General features: G+C 44.8%; 1 protein-coding gene across 1 annotated transcript in view; it reads left to right on the forward strand.

Annotated features, from left to right (window-relative positions):
- Window positions 1-294: 294 nt before the first annotated feature.
- The window catches only part of LOC115476702 (breast carcinoma-amplified sequence 1-like), a 114,694-nt gene continuing 93,299 nt past the window's right edge, over window positions 295-21,689 (forward strand). The window contains exons 1-2 of the mRNA XM_030213233.1: window positions 295-396; window positions 21,468-21,549. Coding sequence (XP_030069093.1) covers window positions 21,478-21,549 — 72 coding nt within the window. The 5' untranslated portion in view covers window positions 295-396; window positions 21,468-21,477. The remainder of the gene's footprint in view (window positions 397-21,467; window positions 21,550-21,689) is intronic.

The raw sequence follows: 21,689 nt of genomic DNA on the forward strand, positions 1-21,689 counted from the left end.
GCTCCCCTGTCGGTTGCCCTGGATACAGGAGAATCTCAGTGCAAAGGTTAGGACAAATGATTCATCTCAACATGTCAAGATAAATCCCTGAAGGTTTGCAGAGAATTAATGTGTCAGGATCTATGTTTTCCCGGAAATAGTTCTTAATAATAGAATTCTGGATAACAGCAGTGTATTGAAATGAAAGTGTTTCCACTCAGAGCTGTGAGGACTGAGTTGAATGCTCCACCCATCATGCACTAATTCCACCCAGGAGCAGCAGAGGAGAGACAACACCCACACCCTCACCTGCAGAGTCCAGAGCTGGCAGAGAGGTGACTGCCATAAGCCACCTGCACCTCACCGACAGCTAGCTTGCAACTTCAAGGATATCACTGCCCAAAACCTGCTCCCAAGGTAAGGCACAGCTGAATGTAAAAGTGGCACTCCTAGCCTCGTCCAGTTGCATTGCCTGTGTGCTCTCGTATTACAGACAGCTCCTTGCAGATGTGTCCAGCTGGGAATGAAAAGCGATGCAGTCTTGTTTTCAGAATGCAAGAACAAGATTCTTTATTCTTTTCACAGCCGGCCAGTGACATCATAAATAACTCTTTTAAGTTAAAAACGAGAAAGGCCTCTGTCAGGAGATTTGAGGAGAGATTTCTGATGCTGAAAATGATTATACGGAAGTTCGGGCAGATAAGAAACTGTTTACTGGGGAAACATTGATATGAACTTTTCAAGTATTTTTAAATAATAATTTGCTAGCCTATACGTGAAGTGCAAAGGCACTGTAAAATGAAAAATCAAGTGGAATTTGCAGGAGAAAAGTGACAGTCATATGCAGCATGGGCTTTCTCGTTTCATTTGTTGCAGCTTCTAAGAGTGACGATTTGTCTGAGCTTTGATGTGGCCTGGGGAAAGGGGGGGGGGGGGGTTGCTTTCACTAAGTACTTTTATTTAATATTCTGTGGATGTGTCCACTTCAGAGCATCCAAACGTTTGAGCATTGGGCACCTGCCCTTAGTAGGTCACAGGCAGACCAGGACAGCATAGCTGAGAGAAATGAGAGGGTGTTTCTTATTCCCAGACAAATTACTCTGTTCCTGCTGCCTTTTTAATAACCTGCTCAGTTATTTCCAGTGTGTCATCCCATGCACTGTATTATCTTCAAGAGGTTTCCTGACACTTTCTGCTGCCTGGAACTCGTCCCTGACAATTGCCTAGGGTAAAAGATCTTTATAATTTTCGCCTGCTTCGGATATACCTGTAGAATAGCTGCAGGCTGTTTACAGGGCCTCTTTTCCGCATTTTTTGTGTTTGCTCGCAGCCCTGTGGCACAGAAAGGTGTGGTTGCAGATTGCTGAGCTGCTTTCTCGACAGGGGACAGAACCTGATATAGAAACATGAGGAGTGTTGATTTTCAGAACTCTGGAACTGCAAGAGCAAGTTTCCGTTTTACATTTTCCTTCCTTATGACTTTTGCCTTCAGCTGCATTTTAGATGTAACTCAGCATCTAAGATAAATATTTTCATAGTTGATGGATACTGAGAGGTCCGGGGGGGGGGGGGGGGGGGGGGGGGGGGGGGGGGGGGGGGGGGGAGCAGCTCTAGTCCTTTAGAGCCAGAAACAGGTCTGGATCCCAGATATCCACAAATGAATATATATGACTACCAGAACCCTTGTCCAAACCCTTGTCACCTCTCGCTTGGATTATTGCAATTTGCTTCTCACTGGTCTTCTCTCTCCTCTCCAGTCTGGCCAAAATTCTGCAGCGCCACTTATTTTCCGCCAAAATCGTTATACCCACACTAGCCCGCTCCTCAAGTCACTTCACTGGCTCCCTGTCCGCTTCCGCATACAGTTCAAACTTCTCTTACTGACCTTTAAATGCATCCACTCTGCAGCCCCCCATTACCTCTCCACTCTCATCTCTCCCTACATTCCTCCCCGTGAACTCCGCTCACTGGACAAATCTCTCTTGTCGTCCCCCTTCTCATCCACTGCTAACTCCAGGCTTTGTTCCTTTTCTCTCGCGGCACCTTAGACTTCCTGGACCTATATATCTAGCTCCATCTACTACTACTACTACTATTTAACATTTCTAGAGCGCTACAAAGTGTACGCAGCGCTGTACAAACACAGAAGAAAGACAGTCCCTGCTCAAAGAGCTTACAATCTAATAGACAAAAAGTAAAGCATTTAAATTTAAAATATTTAAGCAGTCAAGCACAAGAGAACAGTCACAGAAGGACAGAAGATGTTGAAGGGTGGTCAGTGTGATTAGGTGTAACTCTGGTTGGAGTAGTGGGAGAAGGTGATAGAAGAATAGAAATGGGTGAGGTAAAGTAATGAGTGGGTTGATAGGGAGGTTATATAAGACATGTCACTCTAGGGGTGGGTGGGTAGAGGGGTAGGGTGGGTGGAAGCAGGAGAAGGTATTCTCTGCAGCCTATCTGTGAGATGGAAAATGCTCTCTGAAGCTGCTGCTATAAGTTGTTAGTTTTCTCTCCCTGAAAGAGATCCAAGCCACACCCACGAAGTTCAAACTGTCAGTCTCTATCTCTTTTCAAATCTATGCTGAAAACCCACCTTTTCACCACTGCTTTTGGCTCCTAGCTACTACTCAATTGCCTCCCCCCTTGTTCCTTCTCACCCTGTACTTCCCTCGCCCTTAATTGTCTTGTCTATCTGTATTATTTTTAGATTGTAAGCTCTATTGAGCAGGGACTGTCTCTCTCTCTATGTCAGGTGTTCAGCGCTGCGTGCGTCTGGTAGCGCTGTACAAATGTTAATAATAATAATGACTGATTCACGTAAATTGGAGGCAGCACATGAAACTACCTCTCATGCGTAGTCACTGGTGTCTATCCTCATTCCAATATATTTCTTGCGTGCGCTTACAGTCGCTACTGGGAGAGACGCGGTTCTGGACTGGGTGTGTCCTTGGTCTGTCCCAGTAAGAGCAGGATACACTAGGGTCAGCGCTTCTCAGCCCAGTCCTTGGGGCACGCTCAGCCAGTCAGGGTCTCAGGATACCACTTTAAACATGCAGGAGATAGATTTGCATTCACTGCCTCTGTGGTAGGCAGATCTTTCTCATGCATATTCATTGTGGACATCCTGAAAAGCCAACTGGCTGGGTGTGCCTGGAGGACTGGGTTAAGAAGCTCGTCACTACTAGGTTACCACCTTATTCTCTTATCTTCACCATGCCGCAAGCGAGGGATGTGGCACATGGCAGAAGTCACAGAGTCATGGGAATCTGACAGAAGCCACGGAATGAGCACTTCTGCTGTGGTCGCTCAGACCCCCAACTCATTTTATATAGGCACCACCAGGGCTTTTTTTGAGGGGGTACTTGGGGGCACTGAGTACCGGCACCTTTTCCATTGCCTTCTAAAATTGACCCATGGTCCACAAGTTTTAATGAAAGAGCTCAGGCTCTACACACTAATTCTGCCTTGTCATAGATTCTGTGACTGGTTGCAGGGGGCCTGGCTATTGTGGGGTGGGTTCCTCAGGGATCACCCCACCCCTGAAGGGTGATCTGGCATTTCAGTACCAGCACCTGTTTTGCTAGAAAGAATGCAGTGGGCGCCACTAACCCAGGATCTGGATCAGTGGCTTAAAGACGAAAGACCCTTTAAGGTTGTGACCACCCCTTGAGTCTTCCAGTCCTCACTAGTGACTGGAGCTAATATTTACATTCAGGGCTGAATATCAGGTGTATTACAATACTAGAAGCTCCTTTACCAAACATTAGATGGTGCACAGCGTCTTAACAGTAATTATATCCTAACATTTTTTAAAGCACAGCATAAACATGGACTAGATTTACTAAATAAAAAAAAAACCCAAAAGAACAAAACTCTACTGCATTACTGCATGGTAGCACACATTAATTCATGTTATTTATCATAGGTCTCATTATATGGGATAGCATCTATGTACTAGAAATGTCCATTACCAGAATCAACATGCATTAAAACAGAAGCATCTTTTAGTAAATCAGTTCTGCAAAAGTTACGTACAAATATATATACATCAGATTACATTAGATTTAATGCTTATGTACCATCTCTTTCCCAACTAGAGGAGGTGAAGGAAAGTCCTTATCCCTTTTAAAATGTAAATTCCAGGTGATTCTATTGATCAAGTACAAGCTATATATCTCTCTCTCTTTCAAACCTTGACTAGTGCTTCCTTCTGCTTTATACAGTGAGAGGGTAATTTTAAGGGAGCACCTAGTTTAAATAGGCAAGTAGGAAGCTAGTTAAGGGCTATTTGATAATGACACATAACATAATGTCTTATATTCCACTGTTCACCTTGCGATTCTATGCAGATCACAACTGAAGAAACTGGTCATTGCCAGGTAATACAATGATCAAAATGAAATAAACTAGTGAGATAAGAAAATAAAACATATAGTAATCATAACAAAGTAAAATAAACAAGTGCAGCAAAACAAACCACGTCTAACCAGAGCATAATAATCTGCCCCTAGTAGAAATTTTCTAAATAAATATGTTTTTGATCACATTTCTAAAATGTTTGTAATCCCTAGCAGATATTAAGAACATTGTCTTTATCTAGTCTTGCTGCTTGAACTGAAAGTAGATTCCCCAATAGTTTAATCCTTTTTTTTAAAACCCTTTAAAGATGGAAAGGCGAATAAACTTATCATTCTCACTGGTCTAATTGAAATTGAGGCAAAAGCGTAGCTAGGTGGGCTGCAAGCGGAACAGCCGCTCCCTCAAAATGATATTGAAAGAAAGCTGTAGTAAAATGGGGCCTGAACTTGCATCAATGCAGGTTTTCAACGTATGCTGAGTCCCCCTTTAACCACGGTGGTTAAAAGTCTGGGGTTTATCTTTGAAAAGAAATGGCCATGCGGTAAGTGAGCCACTTAACGTATGGCCATTTCAGTGGGGATCCCTTATCACCACCCGTTGAGATGGAGGTATATAAGTATTGCCACACCGGAACAGACCAAAGGTCCATCAAGCCCAGCATCCTGTTTCCTAAGTTGAAACCGCGGGAGCAGATGTCAGTGTTCAAATGCACAGTGTGTACAAACATGTGTATTTTATATAGTGGATATGTAAAGAATGACACCACCTGTGCTCTACCCAAAACTTGCCCTGAAGGTAACTAAATATTTTCTAATTAAATAAAAATAAATAAATACGTAAATAAACCCAGAATATCATACAGAGCAACTGGGATAAGGGTCTTCAAATAATAAAAGTTTAGCAAACAAACCCACATAAATTACTTATAAAATCTTATACATTTCATAAGCATGTGGGTTGGCAACAGATATAAACAGTGGGCCATCAATATATATAAAAGGCGAGTGTCGTACTCACTCGCAAATGCGCAGTAGAGACCTTCTCTGCCCCGCCCCCGCGTCAAAATGTGATGACGGGGGGCGGAACAGAGAGGGTCTGTACTGCGCATTTCTGAGGGAGGGACACCGCTGTCTAACGCTCCCCCCACCCGAGTCGCTGCCGCCACCCACTTTCTACCCGGTCGGGCCCTCGCTCCACTATTGAAACAGCGAGTGTCCGGGAACGCAGCACTGAGCTCTGCTGAGCTGCCGACATCGCCCTTCCTTCTTCTTCTCCTCCTCTGTCCCGCCCTCGACAACGTTACGTCACACGAGAGCGGGACAGGGAGAGAAGAAGAACGAAGGCCGATGTCGGCAGCTCAGCAGAGCTCAGTGCTGCGTTCCCGGACCCTCGCTGTTTCAATAGCGGAGCGAGGGCCTGGCCGGGTGGAAGGGGGGCGCAAATTCCGGGGGGGGGGGGGCAGCGGCGAACTCGACGGCGGGGGCGGGCCTTTCAACCCCCCCCCCTTCCTATAATAGCCCGTTTTTATGGGCTCAAAGGCTAGTATTCTATATATGGCACCTGAAAAATCAGTGCCAAAAAACCACGAGCTTAGTTCTATTCTATAAACTATGTCTAAAGTTAGGCATACTTGAGCCTAAAATTTAGGTGCACCTATTTAGGCTACCTAAAACCAGGCCTAAATACCTGCACCTAAGTTAGGCGCAGATTGGGTGCATTGGCTGCATAGGTTTTAGGAATTCCACAACCCGCCCTTTCCAAGCCCATGGCCACTGTTTGGACTGTGCACATTAGAATTTACATGCACTGTGCTAAAGAATAGACCTGAAAGGTTGTGCATGTAAATTCTAATTAAAGCCAATTAGTGCTGCTAATTGGTTGTTAAGTACCAATTATTGGCGCTGATTGGTTTGTTAATCATATTAAGTTGTACGTGCAATTTGGCCACACAACTTAAGGAGCCATATATAGAATTTGGGGGGAATGTAAATGGGAATTCAGTTTATTGTCCACTCAACACCTTGGAAAAGAGACGGATGAGGGGAGATATGACTGAGGTCTACAAAATCGTGACTGGTGTAGATCGAGTAGATTTTTTTACTCGTTCCAAAAGTACAAAGACTAGGGGACACTCGAGGAAGTTACATGGAAATACTTTTAAAACAAATAGGAAGAAATATTTTTTTCACTCAACGAATAGTTAAGCTCTGCAACTCTTTGCCGGAGGATGTGGTAACAGCGGTTAGCGTATCTGGGTTTTAAAAAGGTTTGACAAGTTCCTGGAGGAAAAGTCCATAGTCTGCTGTTGAGGCAGACATAGAAAGCAACTGCTGGCCCTAGGGTTTGTAGTATGGAGTGTTGCCACGATTTGGGTTTCTGCCAGGTACTTATGACCTGGCTTGGCCACTGTTTGGAAAACAGGATACTGGGCTAGATGGGCCATTGGTCTGATCCAGGATGGCTACCCTTATGTTCTTATGTTCATGCCCAATATGTTTCTGCATAGCACCTGCTTCAGGGGCTTTATAGAAGCTAAATTGAACAATGATCATTCGGTGAGAAATAGAAGGAACCCACAAAAATCAAACAATTGAAATCAAAGATGAAAAGAGCCTCTTCTCAAATGTTTGCTAGCATTCACAGCTCAGGCAGCACTTAAGTTTTCATGATGGACATAATCACTATGTATTGACAGTGGATGTCTGATACAGAGTGAACAATAGTCTGATGGACTAACAGTGGACAGACATTGAATTCCCACTCACATTGTTTACATCTAATGGCAACCCACATGCTTATGAAATGTGTATGCTTTTATACGAGTGTATTTGATTAAACTTTTATTATTTGAAGACCCTTATCCCAATTGCTCTGTATGATATATGTGATTTCGTATTCCAGTTAGGGACCCCTTCTTTGTATTTTGATTTATAAATAAACCCAGGCCACATAAAAGAACACATGTTCTGATTATTGCAAGCAATTTTACACAGGAGGTTAATTTTCTAAGTGTCAATTTTTTGCGGGTATACTCTCAAATATAGGCTTAAGAACATAAGAAGTGTCATACCGGGTCAGACCACGGTCTATCTAGCCCAATATCCTGTTTCCAACAGTGGCCAACCCAAGTCACAAGTACCTGACAGAAACCCAAAGAGTAGCAAGATTCCATGCTGCTGACCCCCAGGGATAAGCAGCAGCTTTTCCCATGTCTACCTTAATAAATGTTTATGGACTTCATCTCCAGGAACTTGTCGAAACCTTTTTAAAACCCAGCTCTGCTATCTTCTCTTACCGCTTGATCCAGCAATGAATGTCAGAGCTTCACTATGCATTAAGTAAAAAAATATTTCTCCTATTTCTTTTTTTTTTTATTATTATTATTATTTATTTATAGTAGTTTTTACATCTCGTTACAAGTCATTCACTTGTTAACAGAAACACAGCCATAGAAAATATTAATAAGAAAAATTACAAAATATGAAATATATATACTTCAGCTTTCTTAGACCACTTTTAGAGGGACGCGAGAAAGAAATATAGGAGTATCTTAGGAAATTATAACATAAATTAAGACTACGTGTGGAGACTCTGCTTATTACTTGTCCAACATTATTTTAGTCTTCTCAAATCTAGAAAAACTTTTAATTGTTCTGGTGTATAAAATATATACTTAGTTTCGCCTAATCTTATCGCGCATTTACATGGATAAGCGAGGAAGAATGTGGCCCCAAGATCCAACACTTGCTGTTTCATAGCCAAGAAAATCTTTCTCCTTTCTTGAGTCACCTTAGTAACATCTGGGTAAATCCAAATTTTACCTCCTCCAAATAGTTTGAAATGAAGTCTTAAGGTGTTATTGAGATTTTATTCAAATACAAAGGAGACTAATAATGTAGCTTTCTCTGGTGCGTTATCTATTGATTGTTTTCTCCTATTTTAAATATATTATTATGTAACTTCAGGTTATTTTTTCAAGAGTACTTCTACTACTAATCCATTTCTATAGCGCTACTAGATGTACGCAACGCTGTACACATTATATGCAGATACTTTCTCTGTCCCTAGAGTGCTCACAATCTAAGTTTTTGTACCTAGGGCATTGAAGGCTTAAATGACTTGCCCAAGGTCACAAGGAGCTGCAGTGGGAATACGAACCCAGATCGCCAAGATCAAAATCCGCTGCACTAACCATTAGGCTACTCCTCCACAATTTGCATTTACCTGTTCCACTCCACTCTTGGTTGTAGACATATATCATATCCCCCCACCTCAGCTATCTCTTCTCCAAGCTGAAAAGTTATCTCTTCTCCAACCTAACCTCCTTAGCCTTTACTCATATGGGAATCACTCCATCCCCTTATTTTGGTTGCCCTTCTTTGTACCTTTCCTAATCCCGCTATATCTTTTTTGATATGTGGTCATTTTTTTTTGTTACATTTGTACCCCGCGCTTTCCCACTCATGGCAGGCTCAATGCGGCTTACATGGGGCAATGGAGGATTAAGTGACTTGCCCAGAGTCACAAGGAGCTTTGCCTGCAGTGGGAATCGAACCCAGTTCCTCAGGACCAAAGTCCACCACCCTAACCACTAGGCCACTCCTCCACTCAGTATTCAGGGTGAAGGCCTACTATGGAGCGATGCAGAGGCATTTTAATATTCTTTCTTAAATTACATCCAAAGTAATATAATTCACCAGAAATGATGCAGTTACGTTCACAAGTTCAGACATTAGGTGAATCTGTTTGAAATATGGAAATCCTTGCTCTAGATTCAATTACATACCGTATGTGGGCCGTGGGATTTGTAGCTCCTTGTAAAAACTGAGATGGTGCTGTATAACACTCATCGTGTGTTGCTAGGTGCTAGAAGTACCTAGGAAGAACAAATGTGCTATCACCCCTGCATGAGGACAGGCTGCCCCAAAAGTTCAGATTCACATTGCAGTGATCACTTGAGCAGATCAGCTTTTGTAAATATGCATCAGATTTATGCATCACAGGACCAGGTCAATGATTCAGTGGCAATACTGTGCACTGCTGTGCAAAAGTTTGGGGTTCAGTGTCCTGATCTGACTACCTCCCTTTGGGCTGGAACAAGCAGCAGGGATGTCGCTGAGGCTACAGGAACAGGTGCCAGGCTTTGCACTACAGGAAACCCTATAGATGGGATTCAGATGCACATCTAATGATTTTCCAAGGGAGCCGTGATGTGTAGCTCTGATAAAAGGACTATCAGAGGAGTGATTGGAATACAATAGGAGAGGGATTGTAAAATATGGGGGGAGGGGGGGTAGGAAACCCCATCATCCAAATAATAATTTTTTTAAAAGATTGTATGTTTGAGAAAACACTGACCAAGTCTGGGAAATGCAAAAACATCAAATATCGGATTTGACTTAATTTCTTAATAATGATAATACTTTTATAGCCTCGCGGGAGATTTTATTGAAAGGAAAACAGAAACATTTTTCAGTTTGTTTCTGAAAAGAGTTTGGCAGTGATTCTTTGCTTGTTAACAGCTGGGCAATTTTCAAAGGGAGTTACACGCTGGTCACCAACTTACCAACAAATAATTCTCTTATTGATAGAGTAATATGGTTAGTACCGAGCCATCTAAATCATCAAAAGATTGTGGGCCAGCTTAGGGGCAGGATGGAGGCGACTCTAAAAATGACTTTGGGGTCCTTTTAGTAAGCTGCGATAAAAGGGGCCCTGCACTAGCGGCATTGACTGATTTTGCCACGCGACAAGGCCCTTTTTACCGCAGCGAGTACAAAGACCAAAAAAAGAAATGGCCATGCGGTAAGACTGCAGTTACTGCATGGCCATGATGGGGGGAACACACTTACCGCCACTCGTTGAGATGGTGGTAATGGCTCCCACGCTAATCTGGTGGTAACTGGCCAGTGCATGGCACTACCTGGGTAACCCCCTGCAGAAATATTTTGCAAATATTTCCACTAGCAGGCAGAAATGCCACGCACTGGGGGGGTGAAACTTCTGCCGGTGCCCGCGTTGGGACGGCTGTAGTTCCGGATTGCCATGCGGTGGGATCACTGATGCTTTGTAAAAGGACTCCTTACAGAGCAGTGATATTCAGCCAGTGTTTGGATGAGCTATCCATTTAGTATTATAGGAACATAGAACATGACGACAGATAAAGGCCATATGACCCATCCAGTGCCCATCCTCTGTAATCCCAAATTCTTCCTGTTCCTAAGCGATCCCACATGCTTATCCCATGCCTTTTTAAATTCTGGAACAGTCCTCGGCTCCACCACCTCCACCGGGAGGCCATTCCACGCCTCCACCACCCTTTCTGTGAAATAATACTTCCTTAGGTTACTCCTAAGCCTATTCCCTCTTATCTTTGTCATATGCCCCCTCATTCCAGAGCTCTCCGTTAGAAAAAGGCTCTCTTCCTGTACATAAATGCCCTTGAGATATGTAAACGTTTCTATCATGTCTCCTCTCTCCCTCCTCTCTTCCAGTGTATACATGTTGAGGTTCATAAGCCTGTCCCGATAATTTTTGCATTCAAGACCGCTTACTAATTTCGTAGCCACCCTCTGGATAGACTCCATCCTGTTTATATCTTTCCGTAGGTGCGGTCTCCAGAACTACATGCAGTACTCCAAATGAGGCCTCACCAGAGACTTATACAACGGCACTATCACCTCCTTTTTCCTGCTGGTCATGCCTCTCTTTATGCACCCTGGCTTTGGCCGTCGCTTTTTCTACCTGTTTGAAAGCTTTAAGTTCGTCAGACAGAATCACCCCCGTCCCGCTCTTCCTTCGCACACTGAAGCACTATACCCCCTATACTGTACCGTTCCCTCGGATTTTTGCGACCCAAGTGCATGACCCTGCATTTTTTGGGATTAAACCTTAGTTGCCAAATATCGGTCCATTCCTCTAGCTTCGCTAGGTCCTTATGGCACTGAATGTATGAATAATATTAAATGCTAACACTGGCATTTAAATGAATCCAGTGACCATACTGGCTCAATGTTGTCCCTGTATTTTTAACTCTGGACACAGAAAGAAATATTTTTTAATCAAAAATATATATTGAGAATGACACAGATTTACTGTAGATTCATTGCTGTTACACATCTTCTTGATCTGCAAACCTAGCGGCCACTTTGCTAAGCTTCAGTAAGCTCTAACACCAGGGGTGTAGCTACGTGCGGCCTTGGGGGCCTGGGCCCCTGTAGATTTGGCCCTGGACCCCCTGCTGATGACCCTCTCGACCCCCCCTCCTGCCGCCAATCCTCCATCGCCGTCGCCTAACTTTGCTGGCGGGGGACCCCAACTCCCACCAGCCAAGGTCCTCTTCTTCCTTCGTTCTGTTTCTGTGAGTCTGACGTCCTGCACGTCAGACTCAGAAACAGAACGAAGGAAGAAGAGGACCTCGGCTGGCGGGGATTGGGGTCCCCCGCCAGTAAAGATGGGTGACGGCGGGTTGGCGATGGGAGGGGGGTCGAGAGGGTCATCGGCAGGGGGGGTCAAAGTTGGTGTGGTGGCAGCGGCGGGGGGCGGGTGGCAATGGCGGGGGGGGGGGGGTTGTCAGTGCCGGGGGGGGGGGGCTAAAATGTGCCCCTTCACCTCGGGCTCTGGACCCCCCTCCTGCCGAAGTCTGGCTACGCCCCTGTCTAACACATGCTTACTGCAGGTCAAAAACCGAGTAGTGTGTGTTTAACGTGTGAGCCCTTACTGCATAGAAAACAGGTATCAGTAAGTGCTCACGTGCTTATGACCACACACTAATGGGAAAATCAGCATGTGGCCATTAATGGGAATAATGGAAAATTGGCTATTTTACTGCCGCTCTAAAAATGGTCTCAGTATTCAGGAAAGACCAGCGCTGGCCACTTAGTGCAGCTTAGTAAAAGGGTCCCCTAATATACTTATTGGGTTTGAAGCAGGATTGAACCTCAGATGTAGGCATTTAGGCTGAGTCAGCCAGGAGCTAGAAAAAACCCGGATGTCAAGAGCTGCCCTTATTTATTTATTTAAAATTTCTTATATAAGTACATAAGTATTGCCATACTGGGAAAGACCAAAGGTCCATCAAGCCCAGCATCCTGTTTCCAACAGTGGCCAATCCAGGTCACAAATACCTGGCAAGATCCCCCAAAAAGTAGAAAACATTTTATACTGCTTATCCCAGAAATAGTGGATTTTCCCCAAGTCCATTTAATAACTGTCTAGGCAGCTTACAAAAATGCATACATAATACAAATCAGACAGAAGTCAAGATCTGGAACTTACAGAAGTAAGGAGTGGATTGCACTTGAGTAGGCAGTGCCCTTGGCCTGGAACATGCAGGAGTGAGGAGTGGATAGCATTTGGGTACATTTCCGGAGATGGGAAGGCGGTAGAACGAGAGGACATGAAATGAGATTGAAGGGGGGCAGACTCAAAAAAGATGTCAGGAAGTATTTCTTCACGGAGAGGGTGGTGGATGCTTGGAATGCCCTCCCGCGGGAGGTGGTGGAGATGAAAACGGTAACGGAATTCAAACATGATTGGGATGTGCACAAAGGAATCCTGTGCAGCAGGAATGGATCCTCAGAAGCTTAGCCGAAATTGGGTGGTGGAGCAGGTGGGGGAAGAGAGGTTGGTGGTTGGGAGGCGAGGATAGTGGAGGGCAGACTTATATGGTCTGTGCCAGAGCCGGTGATGGGAGGCGGGACTGGTGGTTGGGAGGTGGGAAATACTGCTGGGCAGACTTGTACGGTCTGTGCCCTGAAAAAGGCAAGTACAAATCAAGGTAAGGTATACACATGAGTTTATCTTGTTGGGCAGACTGGATGGACCATGCAGGTCTTTTTCTGCCGTCATCTACTATGTTACTATATGCCCTGATCTGGAACTTGCAGGAGTAAGGAATGGGTTGCACTTGGTGAACATAAGAATATAAGAATAGCTATATTGGGTCAGACCAATGGCCCATCTATCCCAGTATCCTTTTTCCAACACTGGCCAATCGGGGTCACACGTACCTGGCAGAATCCCAAATAGTAGCACCATGGAACAATACAGAGGCATTATAATATTCTTCATCTTATTTTGCTTCCCTTTCCTGATAAAGCCTAGCATCCTGTTTGCTTTTTTTGGGCCACCGCCACACACTAGGTAGAAGATTTCAGCATATTATCTATGATGACACCTAGATCTTTTTCTTGGGTGCAGACTTCTAAGGTGGACCCTAGCTTCACAGTTCGCATGTGTTTTAACAACTTTTGAATAGTTTTGTGTCATCTGCAAATTTGATCACCTCACTTGTCGTTCTGATTTCCAGATCATTTATAAATATATTAAATAGCACTGGTCCCAGTACAGATCCTTGTGGCACTCCACTATTCACCCTCCTCTATTGATAAACATGGTCATTTAACCCTACCCTCTGTTTTGTTTTGTGCTTTTAAATCTTTTAACCAGTTCCTAATCCACAATAGAACATTACCTCCTATCCCATGGCTTTTTAATTTTCCCAGGAATTTCTTAAGAGGGAATTTGTCAAAAGCTTTCTGAAAATCTAGATATACTACATCAACTGGCTCACCTTTATCCACATATTTATTCACGCTTTCAAAGAAATGAAGCAAATTGGTGAGGCATGACTTCCCTTGGCTGAAACCATGCTGTCTCTGACTCATTAAACCATGTTTATCTATATGCTTTATAATAGTTTCCATTATTTTGCCCGGCACTGAAGTCAGGCTTACCGATCTGTAATCTCCCGGATCAACCCTGGAATCCTTTTTAAACATTGGCATTACATTGGCCACCCTCCAATCTTCAGGGACAACAGACAATTTTAACGACAGGTTTACAGATCACTAACAGAAGCTCAGCAATTTCATGTTTGAGTTCTTTCAGTACCCTCTGGAGCACACCATCTGGTCCCAGTGATTTGCTATTCTCAATTTGTCCATTTGGCTTATTACGTCTTCCAGGTTCACTCCACATCGTCACCCTTGAAAACCATTTCTGGTACAGGTGGATCTCTTACATCTTCTTCAGTAGAGTCCGAAGCAAAGAATTCATTCAGTCTCTCCATTATGTCTCTTTTGCTCCTTGATGATCTAATGATCCCACGGATTCTCTCACAGGCTTTAAGCTTCTGATGTACTTGATAAAATTATTACTATGAGTTTTACTTTTATGGCAAGTTTCTCTTCATATTCTGCTTTGCATCTAACTTGCCAGTGCTTATGTTGTTTCTTCTTTTCTTCATTTCGATCCTTTCTCCATTTTTTGAAAAATGTTCTTTTGGTTCTAATATCGTCTTTCAATTCTCCTTTCAACCGTGTTGGCTGTTGTTTGCTCTTCTTTCCACATTTATTGTGGAGGGGTAGCCTAGTGGTTAGTGCAGTAGACTATGATCCTGGGGAACTGAGTTTAATTCCCACTGCAGCTCCTTGTGACTCTGGGCAAGTCACGTAACCCTCCATTGCCCCTGGTACAAAATAAGTACCTAAATATATGTAAACCGCTTTGAATGTAGTTGTAAAATCCTCAGAAAGGTGGCATATCAAGTCCCATTTCCCTTTCCCTTTATTAATATATGGAATACGTCTGATCTGGTCTTCCAAGATGGTATTTTTAAACGACGCAACTCAAAGAAGATGGTACTTCAATTTCATTATAAAACAACGAGTATCACTACTCACTAATGTGTATGGAATAAACCAAGACTTTCAAATACTTTTATATCAGGAGAAAAGGACCTCATATGGTCAGGTGCATAGACTTTAACAGCTAAACAACTTCCAAGCTGACTCATTGGAAGCTGTTTGGTTGTTGAAGTCTATGCGCCTGGCCATATGAGGTCCTTTTCTCCTGATATAAAAGTATTTGAAAGTCTTGGTTTATTCCATACACATTAGTGAAAGTGATTTTTAAAAAATGTTCATGCTTGATTTAAATTCCTGTCCTTTGCAGCTGATCCTTTTAGCTTCTTTTTAACCATTAAGGCCTGGATATGGTACTTACAGGACTAGGAGTAGATGGCATTCAGGTAGCCAGTTTCTGGGATGGAGTGCCAAAGGAGGGCAAACTGTGCTGGTAACTCTAATATGTCGTTAGTTTTAGCACCACTATATCTATTTCTGTTTATCGTGGGATCTTGAGGCTCCAATACTCAGAAGCAAATGTGGTAGATACATGGAATGCCCTCCCGCGGGAGGTGGTGGAGATGAAAACGGTTATGGAATTCAAACATGCGTGGGTTAAACACAAAGGAATCCTGTTTAGAAGGAATGGATCTACAGAATCTTAGCGGAAATTATGTGGCAACGACGGTAATCGGAGAGTAAAACCAGTGCTGAGCAGACTTCTACAGTCTGCGCCCTGATCATTGCTGAATAGATATGGATGGGCTTGAGTGTAAATTTTAAGGGGCTTCGACATCAGCTCCAGAACATTTAGTACAGGAACAGCGCTGGGCAGACTTTTACGGTCTGTGCCCTGAGAAAGGCAAGGACAACTCAAACTTGGGTATACATTTAAAGTATCACATACCATGTAAAATGAGTTTATCTTGTTGGGCAGACTGGATAGACCGTTCAGGTCTTTATCTGCCGTCATTTACTATGTTACAATGTGGGCGCTAGAGGCCATTAATGCAGAATGTTCAGAGGGCTCTAGCGTGGGGAACAATGAGCACGCCATAGATTAATGCAAATAGCATGCTAATGTGGTCAAATGAGGTCATTTCCTATCCTCCCTCCCCCCCCCCTCACAATGCTCAGAGAACAGCACACAAAAACAAAGCTGCCTTACCACTGCAAAAATAATGCCAAGCCAGAGGCAGGACTGACTTGACTGTTTGCTTTGTAAGCGTTCACGCCAAGCTTGGCTCGTTGCTAAACAGGCAGCAGCAAACTTCAAACAATTCTTGTTCTCCAAACTGCAAAGTAATTCTGGTTCAGCTGGGCTAGTGCTGTGCTGCGGGGGGAGAAGTGCCTGCACGCAGGGCCGCCGAGAGACTGGGCTGGGCCCGGGGCAAGGCCACCGCCCCCCTCCGTCCACCACTGGGCCAGGCCCCCCTGAATTCAAATCATAGCGCCTCACCTCAACCTCGCTCTGTGTGAAAGAAGCGCAGCAGCAGCAGTCTGCAGATCGCCTCCCTTCGGGCCTTCCCTCCTTGTGTCCCACCCTTGCGCAAGTTACGTCAGACGAGAGCGGAACACAGGGAGGGAAGGCCCAAAGTGAGGCGATCTGTAGACTGCCGCTGCTGCACTTCTTTCACACGGAGCGAGGTTGAGATGAGCGCGCTATGATTTGAATTCATGGGGGCCCGGCCTGGTGGTGACGGAGGTGAGCGGGTGGAGGGGACTGCGGCGCCGGTCCCCCCTTGGAGGCCCGGGCCCAGGGAATTTTGTGACCTCTGCCACCCCTCTCGGCAGCCCTGCCTGCAAGGGCTCCGCAGTCTGACTAGACATGCGCACAAGAGTGTGCTTACTGCACAGCTCTTGTGCACACATGCCAGGCACGTTCCCTCTCCTTTACTTTCCAATATTCAGCACTAACAGCATGCATATAATTTGCATACCATTATTTATTTATTTATTTATTGCATTTGTACCCCACATTTTCCCACCTATTTGCAGGCTCAATGTGGCTTACATATTACTGTGAGGCGTAAGCTGCCTCCGGTGATGAAACAAATACAGAGTGATGTGGTGGAGAATGAGATGTATGTGTTACAGACACATAATAGAATTGAGAGAAGAAGAGTTATTAGGGTTGAGCATTGGGAGGTTCTTTTTCAGCGCTGTTCCGGAAGTATTTTCCGGTGCTGTTCTGAGCAGCACCAGAGTTTTGAGCCTCAGGGCATGAGCCTGCTTTCACAGATGCAAAATAGCACAGTTACGAACACAAGCTAAAGGAGCCATTTTCCACTGAATTATGGAAAGAAATAACTCCTACGCTGACCCTTTCTTTTTGTCCGGGGCGAAAGCTTTTCAGTGATCAAAGACAAGGCTAGGGTCCAAGTTTCTGTGCCAATTGCCTGCATGTGCTAATCAGACAACAGATTTTGGGTGGGCCTAGGCAAGAAGTGGGTGGGCACCAAGTTTTCTCCATCCCACCACCACCAAAAAAATATCTAAGCTAGCAGGAAAATGCTTCTTTCCACCTTGGCAGTCTGCAGAAGGCATGCGCTGAAAACTGAGCATGCGCAGGTTCCGGTATTGTTGAGAGTAGCGTTTTTGTTACCATTAGGTGGAAGTCTTCAGCTGACGGAGCTTTGGATCCCCACCAGCTACCGCTAAATGTCTGCTACTGTTGGGTGGGCCTGAGCCCTAAGTGGGTGGGCCTTGGCCCACCCAGGCCCACCTGTGGCTATGCCACTGGTGCTAATGGTATGTTTTTCATGACCATTTGTTATTGACGGCTTTTGCTTCACCCTAGAACACATCAGGTTTTCATCCGTGTCCACAGATTTTCTTTATCCTTATCACATCATCAATAAAGTTTTATTTTTTGGTGTTGGAGCATTTTTCTCCTGCTTCATTTGCAGTGTCGTTCCTTGGTCAGTTGCCTCCCGGGGCGGTTCACCGCTTTGCACCCCCCTCTCTCAGGTTCAGCATTCTCCATCCCCCTGGGTCCCCCCCCCCAGGTGCGTCATGACACCCCCCAGGTGCAGCGTCCCCCTGGCGCATCATCGTCCCGCCCCCAGCTTATCACCTCCAAGTCCCCCCCCCCCCCCCCCGGGTGCATTCTTCTTACCTGCTGGGGTACTGGGAGCAGCTGCATGCCTGTTGGCTCCCCTAGTTCCCTGCTTCCTCTGCCCCGGAACAGGAAGTAACAGCAGAGGGAGCAGGGAACTGGGGGAGCCAACATCCACGCGGATGCTCCCTGCACCCCTCCTGCACCCGGGGCAGACCGCCCTCACCGCCCCGCCCTCGGTACGCCACTGTTCATTTGTTATCCTTACATGCTATTGAGAGACCCCTGAAGAAGGCTTTACACCGAAACTCGGCCTATGTAGGGTCTGGTTCGTATATGCCTTTGGTGTGTCAAGACTGTATATGGTTTTTATACATGGTTTGAGAATAAAGAACCTTTTAGAAGCTTTGGATTCCTTTTTTAGGACTTGCATCCTGGAACACTACTCTTCCACATTTTTCTGCTGCTAATGGTATGGACACAACGTTATCATTTTAAATTAGTCTTGAGGTGCCTGGAAGCTTCTTAATCATCACTGATTTATCCAGATTTCTATAATAGTCTGTGGAACTTTAAAAGTGTCATAGATCAAACTGACAAACTAAAACACAGCCAGTAGTCGAGGAGTAGCCTATGGCTTAGAGCAGTGGGCTGAGAATCAGGGAATCCAGCATTAAAATCCTTGTGTCCTTGGTAAGCCACTTAACCCCTCCATTGCCTCAGGTACAAACATAGACTGTGATCCCTCAAGGGCAAGGAAATACCTACTGCACCTAAATGTAACTTGCCTTGAGCTACCACTGGAAAGGTATGAGCTAAATTTAAATAAATATGCAAAATTTATGTGACCCACTGAGTGAAAAGCTATAAAAGTCTGGAGGAGCAACTTTCATTTTTGAAAGCTTTGTGTACTATAGGGTCAGTAGAAAGGGACTATGTCATTTGTTTTACAGCTTTGATGTTTTTCATTTTCTACAGCCTAAAAACTGCAAGCACCACAAATGGGGTATGTGATTTCTGTGGTTAATGACTTTTTTATTGATACAGATTTCTCATTTTTTTAAAGAGGCTGCATTTTTGCAAGATTAAGCAGTTGATATCCCTCTATCTTATAGCATAAATAAGTCATATGCACCACTTTTGGTACTTTTCCGCTCAGCGCAGGGCCACTGAAAGACTGAGCTGGGCCTGAGGCAGGGCCGCCACCCCCCACAGGATCGTCACCACTGTCGCCCCCCCCCCCACCCCCACCCAGGATCATCACTGCTGCCATGCCTCCTCCCCCCAGGAGGATCGTTGCTGTCCCCCTGCCGCAACTGCAGTGGAAATACCTTGGCTAGGGGGGATCCCGAGACCCCACCAGCAGAAGAGGTCATCCTCCAGCGCTGCTCTTCACTCTGTCGCATGGCCTGTCCCTGCAGCTGCTTTTTCTCTCACGTCGTCGTGCATGCTTGTGTGGCCTGAGGGGAAAAGCAGCTGCTTGGCAGGCAATGTGGCAGAATGAAGAGCAGTGCTGGAGGAAGACCCCTTCTGCTGGCGGGCCTGGGGGGGGACCCCCGCCAGCAAAACCAGAGGCCCTGGCCCAAGGTAGGTGTCTGCTCCTCCAGATCCTCCCCAGCCTCCAAGGGGGGCCCGGCGCCGGAGTTTTCTCTCTCCTGCTACTGTCGGGATGCAATCATCCAGGTCCCGTCAGAAGCAAGAGATAGAGATCCCAGCGCTGGGCCTCCTTTGGAGGCCTGGATCCAGGGAATTTTGCCCCCCCCCCCTCGCCCCCTCTCGTCGACCCTGGCTCAGTGGGTCACATATACAGGAGCGGATGATGTTCATCTCAGTCTAAAAAGAGCTGAAACATTAAATTGCTAACTCTCACAAGTAATCGGTAGCCTATCATTTACAAAAATCATGATACCTGAGAATTAGAGGGTGACCAACAGAATGGCAATTGGTAAAAAAGGACTCCAGGGGAATCTGAAAAAATTTTTCTTCACTCAACGTGTAATTAAACTCTGGAATTTGTTGCCAGAGAATGTGGTAAAGGCGGTTAGCTTAGCGGAGTTTAAAAAAGGTTTGGATGGCTTTCTAAAGGAAAAGTCCATAGACCGTTATTAAATGGACTTTGGGAAAATCCTCTATTTCTGGGATAAGCAGTATAAAATGTTTTGTACATTTTTGGGATCTTGCCGGGTAATTGTAACCTGGATTGGCCACTGTTGGAAGCAGGATGCTGGGCTCGATGGACCTTTGGACTTTCCCAGTATGGCAATACTTATGCACTTATGATCCAGGAAACTACAGACCAGTAAGCCTATCGTCTGTACTGGGCAAAATGATTGAAGCTACTAGATGGGAATGAGTCAACATGGGTTCAGCAAATGTTAAGTCTTGACCTACTAATTTATTAGATTTTTTGAAAGTATGAGCAAGCAAATGGATAACTGTGAGCCAGCTGGTATAATGCATTTGGAGGCTCTTGTACTAAGCTATGATAAAAAGTGGCGGCTGCGTTGGGCCGGTGGTAGTCCCGCCCCAAGCATATGCCATTTCCTGGGAAAAAGGAAACCCCCAGGAACGGTGGTATTCTGGCATAGCCGCACACTGCTCAGTTACCGCTGGGATAGCGCAGGACCCTTATCGCCACCTCATTGGGTGGCAGTAAGGGCTCCCTGCCGCATGGCTATACGGTTAGTGTTCTCTTACCACATGGCCATGTGTGCTGGGGGCTTTTTTACCCGCTGCGGTCAAAAGGGCCCTGACACTCGGGGAAAAAACGACCCCTGACACTAGCACCGGGTCCTTTTACCCGTAGCTTGGTAAAAGGACCCCTTAATTTGTAGACAAAAAAGAAGTGAAACTGTGGAGGAGGTGGAGATGCAGGCGGACAGGCCAGGGGCAGGAGTAAAGCATTGCTCATTTTGGAGTTTTTTTGGTTAGTCTTCATTTTCATTTGGGAGGTCACTGTTATGAGTGCACCCTTTTTGAAAATAGCATGCACACTTTGCAAGGAGTGTGCACTACTTGTAATGAAGACACACTATTTTCAAAAGAGTGCACATTTTTAGCTGATAGTCCTGGCCATGAGACTATTAATAACAGCAATATCTGGCTTTTTTTTTTTTTTCTGTAACAATTTCAACCTCCTCATCCTTTAAGAGAACTCACTGCATTGCCTATTTCAATTCTATGCAGTTCTAACTGCTGGAACAGATATGGTTTTCATGGCTTATGGTTTATTAACATTTTCTATACCACTAGGTTTTAAACAGATCACAGCAGTTTTAATTTATAGAAAAGAACCCCAATTATTTAATAGGAAAGACGCAAACACTCAAGACCAATTCATACATATCAATCTAAAAAAATCACTGCTCCTTTAGTCATCCCATTTCAGCTTTATTATTAATAACTTGCAATTGTGTTTTGTTTTGCTTTGTTCAAATTTATAGCACAGTGACGATGGGCAATGAAATAAGCGTTCATGAAGACAGTGAAAACCAAGAAAATGAGTTTTCAGCTGAAGATGCCAAGGTACCTTGGACACTAAGTTCTCTGGCAAAGTCAGTTAGTTTTCCTTTGCTCCTTATGCTAATGGCTTTTTGTGTACTGTTAATTTTATGGGTTGTTTACTTTTCCACACTCTTGGTTTCACTTCAGTATGGTTTATGAAC

This window comes from Microcaecilia unicolor, chromosome 8 (genome assembly GCF_901765095.1).
Source record: "Microcaecilia unicolor chromosome 8, aMicUni1.1, whole genome shotgun sequence".
NCBI lineage: Eukaryota > Metazoa > Chordata > Amphibia > Gymnophiona > Siphonopidae > Microcaecilia > Microcaecilia unicolor.